The sequence below is a fragment of the Bombus pascuorum genome, chromosome 7 (assembly GCF_905332965.1).
Source record: "Bombus pascuorum chromosome 7, iyBomPasc1.1, whole genome shotgun sequence".
NCBI lineage: Eukaryota > Metazoa > Arthropoda > Insecta > Hymenoptera > Apidae > Bombus > Bombus pascuorum.
The window spans coordinates 9581835-9603896 of record NC_083494.1 but is presented as its reverse complement, the minus strand read 5'-3'; the positions used below and the strand labels follow the sequence as shown (position 1 = coordinate 9603896).

Below are 22062 nucleotides of genomic sequence, written 5' to 3'. Positions count from 1 at the left end.
ATATATAATATATATGCGTAGTATTTCTTATTTATTATTAAAATTTCTTTATAGAAGACACTAATTTGATTAATTTTTGAATTAGTCAAGTTAGAATCAAATATATATACATATAATACAAAAATGTATTGAATGCTTTATGAGACCTGTATAATTAATTTATATTCCAACTTTAATTAAATTATATATTTTTCATATTTAATATTTAAATGTGAGTTATCAATAAATTTTGGTAAATGAAATAGGCTTATACTTGACTCGCTTACAAAAAATACAGCATTTCCGGTTGGGAATAACGGCAGCTTCTACGAAGTTAGGTGAGAATAATTTTATTCCAGTTAAGAGTAGATTTTTTGGAATCGTTCAACAAGATATTACAAGAAAACCGACATTAAGGTAATAAAAATAAAGTTTAAGCAATGTTTGATTGCAGATGGCAGATCAACAAGAAGATATCTACTGATTTTGGACAATCTTGTAACATTTGCCGATGCGTAGCCTATTTTCATCAGAGCGTAGGGCCACATCGTTTTTGTGTATAGGAAATGTTAAATTTCATATACACATCTGTGAACATATATTTTCCATAAAAAGGATTTAATTATTTATCAAATGTGAGTGGCTTTTCTGTCGTTCAAAAAAGCCGAAGTATACATATTTTTTCTACAATTTCTGATCGAGAACGACTGTCTGTTTATTCGTTACTGTTATTCATTTATCAAATTACTACTATATAATTTTACATATATTTCATAGAGGGTATAATAAAAGATAGAAGAGATTAATACGAAGGTATTTAAGGCTAAAATAAGGTGAAAAGAAATAATGTATTAGTGATACAAGTTGAGGTTTTCTTGGGATTGTCTGGTTTTTACAATAGAAATTGCATGCAAGCTATCTACTATATTTTGAAAATGAGCAAGTGATAATTGGATATTATTTAAAGTATTATTAGAAGTGTTAGTGATTGCATAATCCTAAAAAAGAAACAATTTTGGTAAGTTTTTAATGTAGCACAAATGGACAATTATGGTGTGCTATAAATAGCAGTTGCTCGGTGATGTCAAGTGAAAGGGGTGGGGTTGCTTCGGTTATTGGTCGACGAGAAAGAAAATTCAAAACGCGTGCGTGATTGGTTGGTTGTGTAACCATTTTGGGTGGGACATGCGCGAAGGTATTGCGCAGGAGAAGACTTGCCAGTTGACCATCGAGTGATCGCCGTTGACTAAGAAGCTTACATCTTAGATTAATAGTTTTCCTATTTGTAGCTTCTGTTGCTTAATTTCTGTATTTCAAGTTACCTCTTATTAGGAAATGAATATAAATATTGAAACCATTATTGAAATAGAAAAGATTTGATATAAAAATCTTTTTAATTGGTATTTGCGATTTCGTGATATAGATGATTCCTATAGAAATGAAAAGACAATGAGAGGGTAGCAAAGCAAATTAGGAATATTATATTTTGCGAATAATTATTGGTGGAGATATGTTTAGACATAGGTAATAATCTTTGACAAAATAATTTCGTATTCGTATATAGAAAAATCTGTTAGCTGTATTTTACGTGCGTGAAAAAGATTCAACAATATGGCGGTGTACGTGTATGCTTATCCTTGAAAAAGTACATTACTTGTATCCATGAAAAAAACCGAATATCTTTGTGTTTCATTACAGATTTACGTCATGATCCTATGTTTGTACTTCAATATGCGTTAAATCATCAAGAATATCATCAAAATGGTAAGTCAAATTATTCATTGAAATCCAGTTACTTTCCCTTTTCTTCGTAAATTTTTTTAAAGAGGGCGCCATATACGACAAATTACGACAAAATGTAATGGTAGGGGAAAGCGGTAAGATCAATAACCTTCGCTCGTATGACCTCATATCCTATTTTTGGCTTCGCTAACTTTGAATGATCGTACAATACGAACGCTCATGTAGTTTAATGAGAATTTTTTAAAAACTAATTTAATACGTATTAGTAATACTTATATATTGAGTAGCAGAATGGGCAAAGTAAATGATCTTCGCGTTTTTCTCTTGTGCGCGACGACTCTATGTGATGTTATCTTATTTGATACTTAAATTCTTATTCTATTTATTATTCTAGTTATATTTTTCTATAATTATGTATGTATAATTCTATAATTATGCAAATTGCATACTGAGACTGCACGAATACTTTTAATTTGTATAATCGTGTATAATACAAAGTGTATGCTACAGTAAAAAATTAGGAACTCAAAACCATTGGACAGTTTTACTAGTGAACTGTACTCACTGATGTGGGTCCCATAAGATATCTTTTTAATATATTTTTAAAGCATAATGAATTTATAACAGAATAGTTAGTAATTTGATCAATTCATTATTATAAAGGCAATTATTCATGTGCAATGTGATATATGTCTTTAAAAATGTTTTTCAGTAAAGGTTAAATTTGAAGAAACACTAATAATACTTGAATATACAATTATATAAATACCAGTTGATTACAATTTTTTTGCTTCATATAACAGACCATTAAATTTTGTTAAGTCAGTCAAAGATGGACTAATTTCAATTTGATTGATAGAGATTAAATTTTTTTATATGATTATACATAACCTCAAAAAAGTAAAAATTTTAATATTTAATAATAATATATAATATTTGTAATATTTTGTAATATTTTGTAATATTTTGCATGTGCTTTTTCAGCCACGTATAGACCCTCTATCTTTATTGAAATGTCTTAGTGTCTTATTGGGGCCAACTGGAGGTATTAAAAGTAAAGAAGAAGTTCACCGGTTGGCTAATTTAATGACAAAGTTTTCAAAGAAACTTGTTTCAAAATGCATTTACATACAAATATTAAAAACAACAAATACTGATTTACTTAGCCAGTAAGTATAAACTTCTTTCATTAAATCATATATAAAGTATTTTTTGTAAAATAAGTAATTGAATATTTATATGTACAGTAAAATTATGCAAATTGCATACTGAGACTGCACGAATACTTTTAATTTGTATAATCGTGTATAATACAAAGTGTATGCTACAGTAAAAAATTAGGAACTCAAAACCATTGGACAGTTTTACTAGTGAACTGTACTCACTGATGTGGGTCCCATAAGATATCTTTTTAATATATTTTTAAAGCATAATGAATTTATAACAGAATAGTTAGTAATTTGATCAATTCATTATTTTCTTCTTTATTTAGATTTATGGGAGCTGGAGGATGGAATCTCATTCATATGTGGCTTACAGATGGGATTCTTGCAAAAAATTGGGCTTTAATTCAAGAACTCTTAGAACTTTTGTTGTTATGTCCAGTAGATATAGAAAGATTGAAAAGCAACAATTGCCCTAAATTAATAAAAGGTCTATCAAAAGAAGGTAGTCATCAAGGTGTTAGAGTATTAGCTAGTCGATTGGTAGAGCAGTGGTTAAAAATAGTGAAAGGGGAAGCTGCACCAAATTCTGTGCCAGCACAAATCATGACTATTCCAGCACAAACTACTGGAGTTTTAGGACAAACTTTGGTACCTCAATCAACACAACAGTATTCCATTCATTGTGGTATCCAACAAGTCTCGGATGGTACAGAAAATGCAACAGTTCAAGTGCAAGATTTGCAATTTATTCCAAATTCTACATCAACTATTGCAGTATCCCATTTTCACCCACAGCAACAACAACAACAGCAGCAGCAGCAACAACAACAATCAAAAGACCAACAACAGGTCCAGGAGAGGACAACTGTGCAACCATTACAATTGCAAGTTGTTAGTAAACCGCAGCAAATGCAAATACAACAACAATTGTCAACCCAGCAATCAAAAAAGCCAGCTTTTGTTGTGGTATCTGCATCTTCACAATCTCCAGTTCCTGTGTATAAAATTACAATTCGTGAAGGCAAACAGATCCTTACAAAAGTGGAGACAGATGCTACAAATATTAATAGTGTTTTAAATACGAATAGTACAAATGTAGAAGTTAATGGAGATGTTGTGGAAGATGCTCTTCCTGTGAAACAAACTCCCGAGGAAGTAGTATCTACAGAACTTAGTGATGGTGTAGTCAGTGGTCAAGATTGTGAAAAGGACATTGCACAATCTGAAAAATTAGACCAAGTTTCAAGTGAAGTGAAACAAACTGTAGTAGATTTCACAGATAGCCCTGATGTGGATGTTGTTAAAAGTAAAGAAAGCAAAGACATTAAAGACCTTAAAGACAATAGTAATAGTGAAAGTAGTAAATCTAGTAATAAAGAAAATCGGGACTCTTCTAAGAAAGATGAGAAAAAGTCTAGTAGTTCAGATAAGAAGAATCACCATAGCTCATCTTCATCCTCCAAAAGTTCTTCTAAACATACCTCAAGTTCCAGTTCACATCGTTCTAGTTCCATATCTTACAAATCTAGTAGTCATCGCCCTAGTTCTAGCAGTAGTAGTTCAAAAAGTTCTAGTTCCAAGGATAAGTCTTCCAAGGATAAGGAAAAACATCATTCATCTAATTCATCCAGTAAACATAGTTCTAGTAAGAGTAAATCTGATAAAGAGCGAGAAAAGGAGAAGCAGAAGAAGGATCAGGCAGAAAAGGACAAAGCAACATTAGAAAAGGTTCAAGGGCAGGCACTGAGTTCAAAATTCGGAAAAATACCCAAAAAGAAGTTGGAAGAAGAAAAATCTGGGGATGTAGTTGTAAGGAAGTCATCAACAGACTCTCGAGATAGTTCTAAAGAAAATAAGACTGATTCAAAGAAAGCTGTTGTAATGCCAGAGAAGAAGAATATTTCTATTTCCATTGAAAGTAGAAAAAATTCTCAAGATTCCACAACACGGCCGAAGACTGTGAAAACATTTAACTCTAAATTCAGATCAACAGGTTTAGAAGAGGAAGTAAAACCACCACCACCAAGATCAGCAAAGAAACCACCAGTCATTGACAAAAAGGTCATACCACAGAAATTACCTGCTTTGAAAAGGCCATCCCCACTTAGAGAAGCTATTCCATCAACAGATAAACGAGCAAAGTTATCGTTGGATTCACCAACTACACCACCAAGTGAAGAAAAGAAAGGAGGCATCAAACTAATACCACCTAAACCAAAACGTAAGTATTACACAGTGTCTCAAATATTATATTTAAAAATTTCTTTTTGCACACAAATATGTATATATATATTTTTTCAACAAATATAATTTTGATTCTTTAGGGAGAAAGGTACACACTGTCTTAAATTTTTATAAAATTCTAATGTTCAAAGACTAGAAAAAAGAAATTAGAGATATTATATGTTAAATATATAAGAAACATAAATATGTCTCTTTTCTTTAATGAATTTTAACAGTTATCAAATGTGTTTTAATAAAAACAATCTAGAATTGAGATGAAATTATATTTGATATTATATTAAGTTTCAGTCTAGGATTATATGTGTTATATGTGATAAATTGGTTCAATTTGTTTTGTTACATATTATTCTTGTTTTTTTAACTTCTCTAATTTTTAAAATATAAAATGATATAAAAAATAATATCAAATAATAAAATGACCTCACTTAAAGATTGTAGTATTAATTCTATGATGAATTTTTTGATATAAAGAGCATTGCAAATTAGGAAAAGAAAACTACTAACTTTATTAACTTTAACTGGTCTTTGAACACTAGTTTCTTCTATTGTATGTGCTATTACTAACTTCTTAATATTGAGTTTGCAGGTGGTTGGGTCCAGGAGAAACACGAGCAAATTATATACTTCTATACTTTATGTATTGCGCGAACGTTAACGTTTTACTGAATTGGACAAAATTTGCATAGATTTCTTGTCTATTTCATTAATTTGAAATTTCTTTCAGGCATATTATATTTTAGTTTATAGTATTTATTAGAACCCTATGCTATTTTCATAAAAGTTATTAGAGTATTATAGAAGGTAAAAGAAAACCTGTATCAATTGACCCACGTGGAAGTGGATCGAGCGGATTTCTCGTGCTTGCCTCTATAATTAACGTCACATTAGAAGAATGAAGAACATTAGGATCGGCTCTTTCAGCATCGATTTATTTCCTATATTAAGAAGATTCAGCAGGTAATCGTCGATAAAGTATTAATTAAATCGTACGGTTGAAATGTTTGATAACTAGTGCCATTTAGTAAAAAATAGAGTCGAATATTTTTTGATAACTAATACATCGGAAGTAATCGTGCAGTTTCTTCTAAAAATTATTCGGATAAAAGAAAAAAGGTGTGTTTTATATCGATATAATTCCCCGGGTGTGTGTTTTTCCGTTCTCCGACGAACGATACACCGATAGAGGTCACTATGGATATTACTAATCTACCTAGGTAAGGAAACAAACCAACTCTTGTCTGTCCATACTTCTTCCCTTGTACATGTACACCCTATTAAGCATTTAAATAAATTGATCAGAAATCTGGAAATATTTAACTCTTGGGTTTCTGCTATACATCTTGCTCACTGAATGCTTGATAAAGCAAACACTCATACCGTGAGCCCATCCAGATTTCCATCCTCTCGGTGACTAATCGCACATATCTAAAGTGCAAGTAAAATCAGGACTCTCAAAATGGTATTATACACTGAATTTCTAGACAATAATAATAATAAAGATATAACGCTTAAAAAATTAGTTATTGCTAATTTTTGATCAATTGTGAGTTCGTTCTTACGAAATAATAACATTTAACCTTATTCGTAGCGAAGTCACATTTTTATTTAGTAATTCCTCTTGCACATATTTGTATTGCTTGAATAGTTATATTAAAATTATTATATAATACTTAACATGATAACACCATTTTGAGTGTCACTGCACAAGGGAACAAATTCTTGTAAGTGATATGTTATTTTTCAATTTTGTATCATTGTTTAGTTTACAGTGGATTTGCAGAATGATTCGAATACGTTCGTGCGTTCATCAGAGAGAATTGAAATTTGTGGGCGCATAGTCCCAAGATATCCTTATGAAAGTGAGAAAGAATAAAAGAGAGCGCGAGAGAAAGAGAAAAAGAACGCGTGAACGAAAGTGAGAGAGGGAGCGAGAGTAATAGTATGTATGAACGAGTAGATGGAAAAGCGAGAAAAATATGGCACGACGTTTGAAGAAAGTTTGTCAAAAAAAAAAAAAAAAAAAAAAAAAAGAATGCAGAATTTCGTGGAACGAAAGCACTTTCGAAAATGCATGAAATACGACGCTGCATATCGACTCGACGTCTTCGAGCAAGCCGCCCCTTAGGATCAGCGGGCCTCTTCTTACGACAGATAATCGTCTAGTTGCAATGACAACGTCGACATGGCGAAGAAGTCTTCTTCCTTGCCAGTAGTCGCGGATTAACAATCGAGTGAAAAAACATTACCGGAACGAGAAAAAAATATAAAGAAGAAGACAGGAAAAACGAAACGAGAATGATCATGTTGTGCTCGTCATTAATTGAAGGAAATTGTTATTTTCTTAAAGTATTATTCTCTCGAGCTTACTATATTTTTTTAAATAATATAGGTTTTATTCAGTTAAAAAGTAATTTCGAGATGGTGTATCATTGTATACCTGAACTTTCCTAAATAAGAATAGTTCTCTTTAGTTAGCAAGAATATTTTGACTTGATCATAAAAATTTTTCTTCTTAAAAGTTTAAAATAAAACAGAGCACAATTAATTCCTTATCTAGTTGTTCATTTGAAAAAAAAAGAAAAAAATTTTATATGATATTGACGCATTAAAAAATTCAATAATTTAGATGACTAAATACCATAGAAAAGATAGCATTTGGAAATCATTTGAATAAGACGCGTAAAGGAGGATAGGTGGGAGTTAGCGACGGAGTTGCGCAACGGTGCACTTTTCGTGGTGTGCTCGGCGGAATACCGAGGCTGATGTTTTTGCGATAGTCTTTATGTCGACACTCATGTATGGGGTCAGATTCTGTCTCTCGTAGTAGTTGCATTACGCTCACATAGTATATTAACCATTCAACGTATTTAGGTCCGCGCCATTCGTGGACAATGCTTGTCATGTGGTATTTACCTCACTTATATTTGAATTTGAAAAAGCGATGGAATGGAAAAATAAAATTTACAGTATTTACACATTATTTAAACTAATATTATCAAATTAGTTAATCTTCTGCCTATTAGAAACGCTCTTTTACTTCGAGAATAATCGTTTTTGTTCGTTCTAAAAGAGATATACACATTCTTACAATTTATGATATACGAGGCATTACCTTAAAGAAAAAAAGTTGTTTTTTTATCTATAATAATTTTTATGCCTTTCATGAAACATAAGATACAAAGAAAATAGTTGCACTAATTTTAATGTTTAATTATCTTTTGTTTATAGTTTGCTCAAGTTTAAGTTGTTATTTGTAATTACAATTATACTGTTATAATATCTGTGATTGCATATCGTTAATGATTATATATTCACTTTTATATAAAACAAAATATGTAGAAGTCCCTTATGTAAAGAAGATGAAAATTATATAATTAATAATAATAGATTTTAATTTATTTAGGCATTTGCACAAGGAATAGAAAACCATCGCTATTGATACATTGCGTAAAAGTTTAATAATAATTTTAGTCAATATATTAATGTGTACTATTCGATCGTAAAGATCTTTTTTACAAATGAAACGAAATGTTAACAAAAAAATGCGTCTTGATTGTTGCGTATAAGATAATACGTTAAGAGTACTATTACGATTTGAAACATTTTAAAACGAAGTAAACGACTCTTGAGGATAAATCAAAGGTTTATGGAAATAAAATTGGAGCCGTATAATTAAAACCCGCATATTATTCCCCAGTTTACTATTATCACTTTTATCGAATACATTCCAAAAATATTGATATGTTTATCAATGCGATTTATTATCGATTTGATATATCTTATATTTTCTTCCTACGTCTATAACGACTTTTGTTATTGTATATTTATTGAATTCGACATTAATTTACTATATATGAACACAGTCTGATAGCAAGCAATTTTTGAACAAAATTCGTATTTTTTACAGCAGTTAGGTATCATCTAATGAATAATTATCAATTTTTACAAAATTCAAGACATATTGTATTAAATGCCAAACGGATGTACAAAGTCTTCGTTTTTTGTGCGTTGTTGAAATGCATTTATGAACAAGCTGTATTTGAAACAATAATTAATATATCATCTTCCATATAACATTATCAAAAGATACTAAATCAAACGCATCTATTATAACGTAAAAATGATAAAATTTTAATTTAAATAAAATATCTTGTTCACTTAAAAGATTTTGAATTAGTACTTAATTAATCGTAAAGAAAAAGGTTTTATATCTTAATAGCAAAAAATATAATCTCATATCTATATTATATAAAAGGCTTCACCAAAATTAACGTTTACTTTTCTAATTCCTTGCACTTTTACAACGTTGAAATACTCGATACTGGTCCTAATATGCACGCATTTAGTCTCCGTTTTAAATTTCATTTGAAATTTCGAATAAATAAAATGATCCAGTGGATCAAATCTAATTGATCATGATCGATTGATAAATTTATTGATCTATTTGTCTTAGAAAACATGTAATGATGTAAATGCTTTTTATAGTTATATTTATAAATGCATAATAAAATTTTATTTCTTTTCTCAACATTAAATATAACATTTTTATAAAAAATTTTCTTTACTAATAAATCGCAATGACTTCTAACATATTTTTAAAATAAACTATTTCGTATTATTAAAAGACAATAATTGTATTTTTGTTGCAGGTTCATTACGGATGTCTTTCTCATTCATTCTTCACCCAATATTTGTTAGAACGTTATCTGGTTTCAGCTCTACCAAGGAATAAGTTTAATTTCTGTCTTCGTGCGATATACATTCTTTTTCTTTGCAGGTTGATGCTGACTATATGTGATAAAATTTTGTACAATTGAATAAAACTAATGCTTGCTCTATAGGATTTTATCATGGAAATATTTTTTATAAATATTTTTTTTCCGCGGCGTAGCTCCTAGAGTTACTTAACAAAATATTTTATTATAATTTTTAGTCTAATTCGAAATTATGATTTTTGTAAATCAGTCATTTAACGCAAACGTTTTATTGTATGTAATTATTAAGACAGTGTTAAATCTTTCTCCCTATTTAAGGTAATATGTTTTGATTAATATTCTTGCATTTTATTTTATCTATAAATATTTATTATTTTTCTTATTTATAGCAATGGTTTTACAAGAAAGCGATATGTTTATGGATGCTTTAACCGCGTCGACGAAGAGTAAAGAACCAAGGAAGAGGAAGCGAAGAACATCTATCACGAAGGATGGTCCCACAGAAGCTAAGAAACAAGAAACTGCCAGTAATGATAATCGTGATGTTACACCTCCACCCACCTCACCACCAAGTGCCGATGAAAAATCACCCGTAGTTGTCAAGCCTAACTTTAAGGTATACATAATTACGAAATTTCATCGCCGATAGAAATTAATACATTCTTTGTTTATTTATACATTTATTACACATGAAAATATTTATTTTATAGTTCTATCAAGATACGTTAGAGACAGATGAAGATAAAGAACAAAAGGAGAGGGAGAATTCAGATGAAGATGTGAAGAAAGATAAAGAAGAGATGCTGGACGATCAGAAAGAAAACAGGATATTCAAATCGGATGTTGATGATGACGCTAGGAGTAGTAGTAAGTATTTTACTCTTATTTACCGATATCTGTTTATAATTATATATTCTTATATATAAAAATACTACTTAAAGAAAAGAACATCGAAAAATATTCCGTTACTTTTTAGCTCCAACACCGGACGATGACGTGGAAGAGAAGACATCCGATTCTCCGGAAGACACATCTTCCCTATCTGAATCGATGAAAAAGGATAATATCGGTTCTTATCCAGAAATACGATACGTTGATGGTCTGAGAAGCGTTTTATTGCTTCAAAAACGCAAAGGACCGAAGAAAACATTAAAATGGAAAACAGATCTAGAATCGGTGCGTTATTTCGAGTTGGATGAAACAGAAAGGGTAAACGTTACAAAAACGTTTACCGATATGAAACAAATGGAAAAACAAAATGAAAGAGAAGCATTCCAAATGGCCAGAAAATTGAGTAAGTAGCAAAAATATAACTATTTGTTGCTAACAATAATATCCTTATTATTTTAAACATCAAAGAACTATTTTAACAATTTAATAAATGATTGATATAAATTAATCTTGTAGGTAATGAAGACTTAATGGAAGAAAGAACAAGATGGAAGCCCTTGATCCCAATTGATTTACCGCCACCTTTAGTAGAGCCTGGGAAAGACAGTAGAGAAAAAGATATTCAATATGCCAGAGAGAAAGGAATTTTACAAGCACTATACTTCAACCGAAGCATGTATGTGTATATTTTAATCGATTGTTTTCTTATTATAATAAAGTTTATTTATCAAAATAGAGTTTCATTTATTAAAATAGAATTCAATATTGTATGTTAAAATACACGATTATTAATAATTTACATATTCGTGTAAAAATGATACGCATACTATATTAAAAGCATAGGGACATCGAACCATTGGATAGTTTAACATATAAACTGTACTCACTGATACGAGTTCTACAAAATATATTTGTTTAAAAGATATTTTTTTATAATTCAATTGCTAGAAAAGCATTTTATTTTATGTATATATATATATATCAATTTTAGGATTCCAGACTCTGCGGCAGAACCCGATGAAGAACGGCATCATGTATATAGTGAGCCTAAAATCATTCCTTTGGATGATCTTACGGGAAATAAAGAAAGCGAGAAAGATTTCACGTCCCTGCCTTGGCCAGAACCAAAACCTCAGTTGCAACCTCAAACACCGGCAGTTTCAAATTTCCATTATCCTACATTTCCACATAATCAACAGCCGGTAATGGCACCCATGGGCCCTCAAACTTCAATGGGTCCAATGCCACAAATGTCTCAACAAATGATGGGACCTTCTCATATGGGCCCAATGGGTCCCGAAATAGGAGGTCCGTTGACTGCTGGAGGAGGAGGAGGATGGAGAACTGGAGATGGAAAAGTTGTTGTACCTGATGGAATGGGAATGAATCCAATGGGAAATATGCCAAATGCATTTCCACCAGGTATGGAAGGTGGTCCAATGGTGCCACCTGGAATGATGGGGCCGCCACCTATGTATAATCAACAACAAGAAGGTTATGGTATGATGGGTCCAGAAGATATGGGATTCAATAATATGAATCCAAACAACTTCCAAGGCCCTCCTGGTCCTTTATACGGCCCTGGACCTAACTTTCAAGGTCCTAGAGGCGCTGGTCCAATACATGGTAGAGGTAGAGGCGTTCCTGGACCTGGTTGGTATAGAGGTGGTGGGGGACCGCCAGGAAGAGGCGGTTGGAGGGGCGGCGGTGGCGGATGGAGGGGAAACGGGAAACAACCACCCGTATGCAGACAATTTTCAAAAAACGGTTATTGTCGTGTCGGTGACAAATGCCAATATCTACATCCCGGAGTGAACTGTCCACCATTTTGAAGAAAATTAACATAATTATTTATTTGAAATTTCTGCAGTAGCACGATATAAATGTTCATTCTATTTGAAATGAATCAATGGAACTGAACGATCCTAAAATTTTTAAATTATACTAGATATCGGCTCATGTTAGCTACAAGGATGAATAATAATGTGCAATTTTTTATTAACGATACAAAGAATTAAGCGCATAATATTTATACAGTTATATTTTCACAAGATTTAAATTATATTCAATAATTTCAGATTTATTTGCGTCACATTATGCTAAAGATAAATATTATAGAAAGAATACGTGATAAATTTATTTTTCGTGAATTATTCCCGCAGAATTTCAAGTATGGAAACTGTCATTTTAAATTTAAAATGACAATAAACAAGAAAACAATAGGTTCATCAGCTGCTGGACAGCAAGAAGTTCCTATACATCAATTTTTATTATGTTTTTGAATAGGAGTTTTTAAAAAACTCTGAAAATACATCAGAAGTATTTTTATTGGTCTATTTTCAGAATATAATGAAAATTGGGACATGTTATGTAAAATGAACTCTTGATTATGTCTTCCCTTTACGTTCACGGTTTACAGATAGCCACTGCCGAAAGAATGATTGGTATAATCAAAGAAATGGGATTTTGCGAGTTTTAATCTTATTGGCATGACAAATAGTGATTTCAAAGTATGACGCTAATAAGCAGGAAGTGCTGATTCCAATTTGAGAAGCATTTGTCTTTCACGATTGCCAGTTGGGTGTTTAATCGCTTTCTACTAATGAATATATGTAATTAAACTGCTGTTAAAACGAATTAAACGTAATATACCACGGAACATTATAACACCAAAAGTTCAAATAACGGTTTAAATAACTTTTTATTAAATGAAGATATCTTACATTTAATCGTATATGTAGATTGATTGTAAATATCATAATTGTATCATTTTGTATAAAGTGTCGCTAGTTCTAATAACAAGAGACTGTTTTAGGCTTAAATGGTATGTAATAATATTAAAAAGCAACAATTTTTAGTAAAAATGTGTATGTATGATTTAAAGTAGTTAAATTCAGAGGTCTAATATTCATAGAGTACATTTTCACTTATAAATTTGGTCATGTGCTTCATGAAATAGATCACTGATATACTATTATTGTATTAAATATTTTTTATGAATTAAAGGTAGTGGTTATTTTTTTGTATATGATTGATCGTTATGTTTGTATATAACATTGATTGTTGTATAAGAGCTGCTTGATGGAATACATGAGTCATACCTATTTTCTAAAATATGCTGCATTATTAAATTGAAAGACTTCCTTTATAACATTTTTATAACATGTATATATTATTTTCTCTATTTATTTTTAAATATTTCTAATTTATCTTTTTACTGTTACATCAAAACATCGTTTTTGTGTTTATAATTGTCTATTTCGTTAATTTTATATATTTATCTGAAACATTAATAATTTTATAATGCTCACTGATATAATGTATTATATAAAGTTTCATTAAAAAAGAAGCATCAGTATTGAATATATATTCATTATATATGTAATTAAATATACTTAACAAATATAACATTATATATTAGGTTTATATTTATCATATATTGGTCATTCATAAACATTTAAATATTTACCAAGTATGGTATCAAAATTTAAATAATAATTACACAATGAATCATAAAATATTGAATTTACAATATAATGATTTAAGTTCATTTAAATTGTTGAGGTGGTGGACCAAAAATACTTCCACTCTGTTTACTTGCAGTTCTAGAGGGTGCAAATCCAAGCATTTTTTGAATATTCTGCAACCAACAATACTTCTTAATTAAGGTTATTAAGTTAATAATAACAAAATCATATCAAACAAGAAATGTATGAATTTACCTGTCTAATACTCATCGTACACAGTATATATAAAAAAATAAATGAACATTCTGTATAGTCATCTCCTGGAAGGTTCCTATGTGATAAACCTTGTATCCAACTAATGGGTACAAAAGGCAACCTTGCCACAACTCTGCCATCAAAAATGCTGTTAAACATACTAAGGAGAGCTGTGAATGCAAATCCAATTGCAAACATTGATTTCATTTTTACAAGAGACAAATCCCTGTTATTGTTTTTTAATCTTTCTTCTTCCCGTTCAATCTTCTTTTTTTGTTGTTTATCTAATGAATCTCCGTGTGCTTCTTTTCTTTTTTCCACTAAAATGAATTTAATTTAAAGATAAAGATTTAATTTATTAAAATTATGATCAGTTTTCTTCGTGCATGTTTAAATAATCAGTGTTCCTTCATATATAGTCATGATCAAAAACTTACGTCTTTTACTTTGTTTTTCTACTTCAGCTTTTAATTTTTGGTATTTTTCTGTTCTATAAACCATCAACCATGTTAAACCTACCAATAATATCAAAATTAACCGAGAAATTATAATATAGAAATAAATATAACCTTAAACTTAAAACAATACCTTAAAAAAATGGCATTACCTTCTCCTAATAAAGCTGTACAAATACTAATAAATACGATTAAAATAGTATCAGCCCACATGATAAAAGAAAGAATTCGTGAAATACTGTTTAAACGTTTAAGCTATTCGAACATACAATGCGTACATTGAAAACACCATGCCTATTCTCAAACAAACTTGAACAGTTGTGAATGGGAGAGAAACTAATCTTCATCATCTTTTACTATACGTGCATGGGTGCTTGCTATGAAAATTTAAAGAGAAATATTTGTTATTGGTATAAAAATAATTTATACAAGCTTAAAGATTACGGACACATTTCTTTGTTATAAAACTTTTATTTTATAATAAATATTTTGTGCATTACTTAAACTTTATTTGTAATTATTAAAATTATATTGATAAACAATAAATTTAACATATAACTGAAAAGATATAATATATACATATGACGTAATAAAATCACAAATGTTTTTTATATAAAATGGTTTTTAATACATACAAAGTCTTAAATATATTGAAAACTATTTTGATAAGTTAACTTAAAATACTGCTATCTATTCTCGGAAATTATTTAGTATATAGAAATAAACGTTGTATTTTTTACGACTAATATTGCATAAAAAATATGCATCACATAATACTTTTGGTTATGTAACTAGTAAAAACATCCACATATTTTTACTGAACACATGCGGATAAATTTATATAGATAAAAGAAAATTTGTAACTTAATATGCTATTATTAATTTTTATAAAGATTATATTTATAATATTCTTATCAATCTTGAAAATCTTCCATCTTCTTTTCTATATGATTGACATCGTCATTTCCTAAGCATTTTCTAATTTCGAAACCCAAAGCAGCACCCAATGGTGGTGGAACTGCGTTACCAATTTGACGATGTTTATCAAGTATATTTCCGTAAAAGCGAAAAGAGTCCGGGAAACCTTGTGATCTAGCACACTCTCTTACACTGACAACTCTGGTTTGTTCCGGATGTAGGACACGGCCCTATGTATAAACAATAGAATTAAATATTTGTAAATAAAATTTTAAAAGTAACATAATACGTACCTGTTTGCCCATAGGTTCAGGATTAGTGATAGTAGTACCGAAATATCCATCCCATTCTAATCTACCATATAAGCCCGCCCAATGATTATGACGTCTTCCAGTATGAGGTAAACACCACGGGATCAAAGTATTATACTGTCTAGCTATTGGGTCACACATCTTGCCCGCGCAACAACTACATACGCCACGATGTGCTCCAGTAGAACTCTTACCTGCTTTCTTATCATGATACAGATATTCTCTGCAATATATAACAAAGGAAGAATAAGTTCCTTATTCTTTAAATTAATCATTCTGTTCTAATATCTAAAAAATTATAGATAAAAGTTATTTACAATTTTTTTGAGTATGTTCCATCACTTAAACGCACTGCAATATTTGGTAAATCTCGCCAATCAGATCCACTCGCAGTCGGAATATGTGCTATGCGCGCTTCAACTAGTGGAGCCATATCTTTGCAAATATGGTCTCTCAATATTGCATCTGGTTCTTTAGGTCTTACCTGTAAACAAACATAAGGAAAGTTATATAAGAAAAGTTATGTTAATATTAATAATGCTATGTTAGCAGTTACTGTTATTTTCTTTACTTTTCTTTGAAAGTGGGATATTGGCTCGTCGCTATAAGCCATTTCTTCTGTATTCCACCCATTTCGGATATTAGGTAAATCAGACATTGCATCACGAACACTAATCGTTCTATATGGTGCTGACTCTATCCAATCACAATTTGATGAATACTATCAAAAAAGACATAAAATATGTTATCAAACTTATACAAATGTATTAATAAATACACTAGGTAGACAAATTAGTATTAATGTCTACATAAATTTAATTAATTAAATCAATTACTTTCTTATTATCAACAATGACGCTTAGTTGGCAAGCCCGTTTGCTAAATACATGGGTTGGATCAGGGTATTTTGGAAGTACTTCTCCAGGTGCAGCAGCTAATATTATTAATCTAGAAACAAATGAATAAAGAATATATATGCCAAAACAATTAATCGATATAATTTAAATGTTATATACCTTCTTCTTGTTTGCGGAATACCGTAGTTTCCAGCTTGCAGAATACCAAATGTACATTGGTAACCCATTCGTACAAGGCACCTTAACGTTAATTTGAGTACCATACTTCTTTTAAAAGATACAAAGTTCCTAACATTTTCCATAATAAAGAATTTTGGTCTATAGTAATCACAATAAGACAAACACGATACAACTAAAGAATTTTTGAATAACGAATATTGCCGTGAATTAAAACGATTCATGCCACTAAAACCTTGGCAAGGTGGACCACCACATAATAATTCTACTTCCCCTTTCTGAGGTAAACGTTGTCCATTATTATCGCAAAGGTCACCCTACAAAAGATAGAAATATATTTTATGTTATATATATCGCATTTTTTTTAATAATTTTGCATTGTTAGCTAAACTTACTTTCATAACTTTCGATAAAAGTACATTGCAATCTTCACAAAATACTGTTGTATTAGGATTATTGAGTCGATATGCACATGCAGCTGGTTCATCTCTTTCAATTGCCCATTGGTTATCAACAATACCAGCTTGTCGTAATCCTTCAGATAATCCTATAACGCAATTTTAATTTTAGGAAATTTTCAGTACCTCATACAATTAAATTTTAAGGATTATACTAACCACCACAGCCAGCAAAAACATCTAACGTCTTTAACTTTCTTATTACCTTACAATAATCTATAGGTTTATCAACTATTTTCTTATCACTATTCTCTAATTTTTTACTTTTGCACTTTGCTTTTCCTTTCCCTTTCCCAATCACAGATTTTCCAATATTCATAGCATAGTATGGTGGATCAACAAACGTCTTTTCTAAGGCGTTATATGCTTGAGAAAAATAAAAACGATTTGGACCAGCAGCAGTCCATTCTTCTACAGACTGATCTAAATTTTCTGAATACGTCAGATAACATTTTCCGGCTACATCCGAAAATTTAACATCACAAACTGAAATTTTTTAGTTAAAAGATATGTTAATTGACTTACATTAACTTATATAATTTCTGAATTTTTTAAGTAATATTTTACCTTCTTCGGTCCAATATACCATATTGAGATCAACTTGTTGCATTAATGTGAGTCCTTTGTGTGTGTTTTCTGGTCGATACAACTTATTTATTTTAATCCATATATCAGATGATGCAACTAATTTATTATTAGTGGTTGCATAGATTGAATTTATGTATCCAATATGAAATGGTTCTGGTGTATCATAATTAGATCCTTTCACATGGTCTGATGATTTGCGATAATATTCAGGATACATATCTTCATCTACTTTCCCTTTTTTTATTTTGGGAGAAATATGATACGTCGATGTAAATTTATACTTTATAGCCGTTGGCATTAAAAATACAGTAGAACCAACTCTAAATTCTTCGCCCTTATATTTTACCATACTGTATGTCACTTCCTTGCTGCTCTTTTCTTCTTCTCTATTAAAGACTTTTGGTGTGTAATAACATTGCAATGTAGTAAAACGCACACAGGCAGGACAAAAACGATGGCTGATTTCTTTCCGTGGGCATTCGGGATCTGAAGCACAATCCTCAAAACGAGCTGTTTCTGGAGTATATTTTTTTTGATAAAAGAATGTCTTCCCATCTTTATTTTGTATTTCATCTTCCGGCAATACATTTCCTGAAATATAATCAACTAATGTCTAAAATTTATCATTATATATACCTTGAGAGTAGATAATATAAATACCTAATTCATTCCAATTTTTTGGGCGGGTTTTATAAATGACAGTAGCTTTGGATTTAACTGAAGTGAATGGAACATTGTCACATTCATCAAGTAAAAACAATTCTAAAGGATCTGATGTTTCACCAAGTACAGTGTCACTACCTCTTCTAAACCAGTTAGCATGACACAGTTTTGCACCATTTTTATCTTCCCACATATAAATGACTTTAGCTATTTGTAATGGTACAGTAGGATCGTTTGATTCAATTAAAACACAATCATTTCCTTTTATTTCTTCATCAACAACTATGACAGAGTTATAAAATGTTCTTCGTCCATCGTCTATGATTGGCTCTCCCACCCATGTAATTTCTTTCTCTACGTGTTTAAATTCTTTCAAAATCATTTTTTGAGTAATCTTTACATTTTCTACTAATGTATCATTAAAATCGTCGTCTTCTTGATCTGAATCATCTGCTTCCTACAATTAATTAATAAGTATTTAATACGTATATTTTACAAAAGAAAATGTTCTATATTAATTCCACTTATTATTAAAATATCTTACCTGTATAGCCATATTGGGACATCTTCTTCTGTTGCAAGCTTGCTTACTTCTTCCAGATCCACCAAATTTAATCATATCTTTGCAAGCTGTACAAATTCCACAATCTGGCTGTTGGCAAGTTTCACATACCCCACACCTATGTCTTTTAGGTCCCTATAATAATATATTATACATAGTATGTATACATATAACATTATTTATTATAAGAATCTTGATTACATACCAATACTTCTTTGTCATTATTTGTAGCTATTTGATCAGAGAAAAATGTTTCAAACATATTATTGACTAATTTTGTAGTTGTAGCTTTTGTCCACGTGACTTTTTTATTTTTTGGATCTCTAGACTGCGTTCTACGTAGCGCAATCCTCTTATTTAATGTTACACCAGCAAGCGTTACTAACGCACGCATACACGGGCTTGTAATTAATAAAGGATCTTCTGGTCTTGCTGATGCATCAAAAGAAATAACTTGATCACAAATGAATTGTGCATACCGTAACAAAGAATCTTCTGTAAATCTAGCCAATCCTTTTGGTGGAACTATCGTCTAAAAAATATGTTTCGATAAAAGTTAATACATCAAAATGTGAAATATCTTATGTTAAAAAAGTGAAAAAATTTTTACCTGCAGTTTATTTAATAAATCTTCATATGTAGGATTGATTTCATCTAATAAAAACTCTATAACTATTTTGCTCATGTAAATTTTTTCTTTTACAGAATCCATAAATGGTGCATATGCTTCAGCAGGTTCCATCAGTATATATTCTGCAAATGCTGTGGTGAATCCCACAAGTGCCAATTCACCACCATCAAATCCTGACACCCACCATTCATTTATTGGTCCCATGTCTTTTGTAGGCACACCTCCTTCTGGACATGAGTTTTCTTCATAAATAGGTTTCATATAACCAGAAAAATAAAGCACCACATTCTTTTCAATTAGACCAGTATCAAAAGAACACAAATGACCATTCTTATCATATACACTATAAAAAGAAAAAGAAAGACAACATACATAAAATGAAATTTAATTAAGAGAAAATAGATTTATATAATTTTTCTATTATAAGGAATGCCTACCAGAAGTGAGTCAATTTATTTTGTGGCCTTTGGTCACTTTCATGAACCATAGCTTCTTCTCCTGTGAATAAAGATAATCTAGGATCTGTTAATGCAATCATTTCTTCTACTGCACCATTAGGATGCCCTGGATATATTTTTATATCTATGCTTGTTAACTTTTGACAACAATAATCACATTTTTGATATACATTGACAGGTTTCTGGGGCAATATTTTTGATTCTTCTATATTCGTTGTATCGTTATTCTCAGTTTTAATTTTCTTTAGGATATTCTCAGGTTCATCACTTGAATCTGATTGTTTTTGCTTTACTACCAAATCAGTGTTATTATCACATATTATTTCTTCTTTTTGTATTAACATAGGAGATTTTGCTTCTACCTCTTCACTTCCATCACTTTTCCTTTTAACAGTTTTTTTTGACTGGGACCTTTGTTGTGGTGATGGATGTTTAATCACATCTGCATTAATTTTATTCAAATCAGATGTGGGATCTATATTAATATACTTCCCACTACGTAGTCTTTTCCTATCGTTACTATTTTCTTGAAGTATCATAGCGTCAGTCACTGATAAATATAAATTAAATTTAACCCTTATTGTTTAAACTACGAACTATGTATCTTTGTAAATTATTTTTATTTCTTACCTGTGCCCTTATTTTCTTCGATAATTCGACTATTTAAGGGTATTTCTCCCCCATCATTTTCATCCTGTATTTGTTTCTCCACCTCGTAACTTTCTGCCTTTGGTATAATAGCGGATATCATATTGTATAAAATCGATTATTTTTATCGAATTTTTCTACAGAAGTTATTACTCTTCAAAAAAATACGAACTTCTTATATTTATGTCCAAATAAATGCGCTAGGAATGTATTTGTACCTTAAAAATAATTACAAATGAACACGTTTTCTCGTTCTTGCAACGTATAGGGTACTACAAAATTCGGCTGAATAGCATGCATATAACAGTAAGTTAGGACACAACGCCGACGGTTGTACCGCCAAAATCTTTTAAGCCTAGTTCACATGAGAATACCATGTTTGGTGCCATATTGATATGTATATACATAGAAACGCTTTATTTTCATTTGTTTTATATATTTATTATTTATTTCTGTAATCTACAAACTTATCTTATGTTTCATTATATTTATTAATATGTTTTAATATTCGTACTTCATATTTAATTCGAATAAATTGTTAATTCAAATATTACTCTTTACTTATTTAAAAGTCGCATTATGTTTTGAAACATGATTGGTTAATTATATAATTCAATATATTTATTTTATACGTAAAAATAGCTAACATACTCAAATTTTAAAAATAATTATATTTATTAAAAAATATAAATATTATTTATAAAAGCATCACATCTCACAGATGATATGATCGATGTAAAATTGTAATTTCGGTTTGTAAATATAAATATAACCTACAAAACTACATCAGATCTTGGAATTTTGAATTTGTACGAAGTGACGAGTACACAGTCGAAATTTTAAATTAAATAATCATAGTTAAGGTAATAATAATAA

The 22062-nt window shown here is 30.3% G+C and overlaps 3 protein-coding genes across 8 annotated transcripts; 1 reads left to right on the top strand and 2 right to left on the bottom strand.

Annotated features, from left to right (window-relative positions):
- The first annotated feature begins 228 nt into the window (after positions 1-228).
- On the top strand, positions 229-13852 carry LOC132909172 (serine/threonine-protein phosphatase 1 regulatory subunit 10). 4 transcript variants are annotated; one of them, XM_060963829.1, is made up of 10 exons: positions 229-317; positions 434-614; positions 1678-1743; positions 2707-2891; positions 3215-5109; positions 10237-10463; positions 10558-10714; positions 10824-11141; positions 11255-11414; positions 11730-13852. In XM_060963829.1, the coding sequence occupies exons 3-10, from the start codon at positions 1741-1743 to the stop codon at positions 12568-12570; spliced, it is 3786 nt and encodes a 1261-aa protein (XP_060819812.1). In that variant the 5' UTR covers positions 229-317; positions 434-614; positions 1678-1740; the 3' UTR covers positions 12571-13852. The 4 variants fall into 4 exon arrangements, with proteins under 4 accessions (XP_060819812.1, XP_060819811.1, XP_060819813.1 ...); XM_060963828.1 differs by having other exon boundaries at positions 434-1503; XM_060963830.1 differs by lacking the exon at positions 434-614 and having other exon boundaries at positions 283-396.
- On the bottom strand, positions 13605-15207 carry LOC132909209 (calcium load-activated calcium channel). Of its 3 annotated transcripts, none has more exons than XR_009658504.1 (5): positions 15068-15207; positions 14898-14975; positions 14461-14780; positions 14208-14378; positions 13605-14019 (listed from the first exon to the last, which is right to left on the bottom strand). XR_009658504.1 is itself a non-coding variant. In XM_060963891.1 (5 exons), exons 1-5 carry the CDS (start codon positions 15126-15128, stop codon positions 14286-14288), a joined length of 456 nt encoding a protein of 151 aa, XP_060819874.1. In that variant the 5' UTR covers positions 15129-15207; the 3' UTR covers positions 14091-14285. The 3 variants fall into 3 exon arrangements, 2 of the variants coding, with proteins under 2 accessions (XP_060819874.1, XP_060819873.1); XM_060963891.1 differs by lacking the exon at positions 13605-14019 and having other exon boundaries at positions 14091-14378; positions 14461-14525; positions 14622-14780; XM_060963890.1 differs by lacking the exon at positions 13605-14019 and having other exon boundaries at positions 14091-14378.
- Positions 14901-21556, bottom strand: LOC132909169 (DNA (cytosine-5)-methyltransferase PliMCI-like). Its single transcript, XM_060963819.1, has 16 exons — positions 21169-21556; positions 20518-21088; positions 20060-20423; positions 19655-19981; positions 19432-19584; positions 18885-19344; positions 18204-18815; positions 17796-18122; positions 17574-17725; positions 17161-17495; positions 16981-17092; positions 16716-16865; positions 16462-16628; positions 16127-16367; positions 15049-16063; positions 14901-14950 (listed from the first exon to the last, which is right to left on the bottom strand). The coding sequence occupies exons 1-15, from the start codon at positions 21287-21289 to the stop codon at positions 15830-15832; spliced, it is 4326 nt and encodes a 1441-aa protein (XP_060819802.1). The 5' UTR covers positions 21290-21556; the 3' UTR covers positions 14901-14950; positions 15049-15829.
- Between the last annotated feature and the right edge of the window lie 506 nt (positions 21557-22062).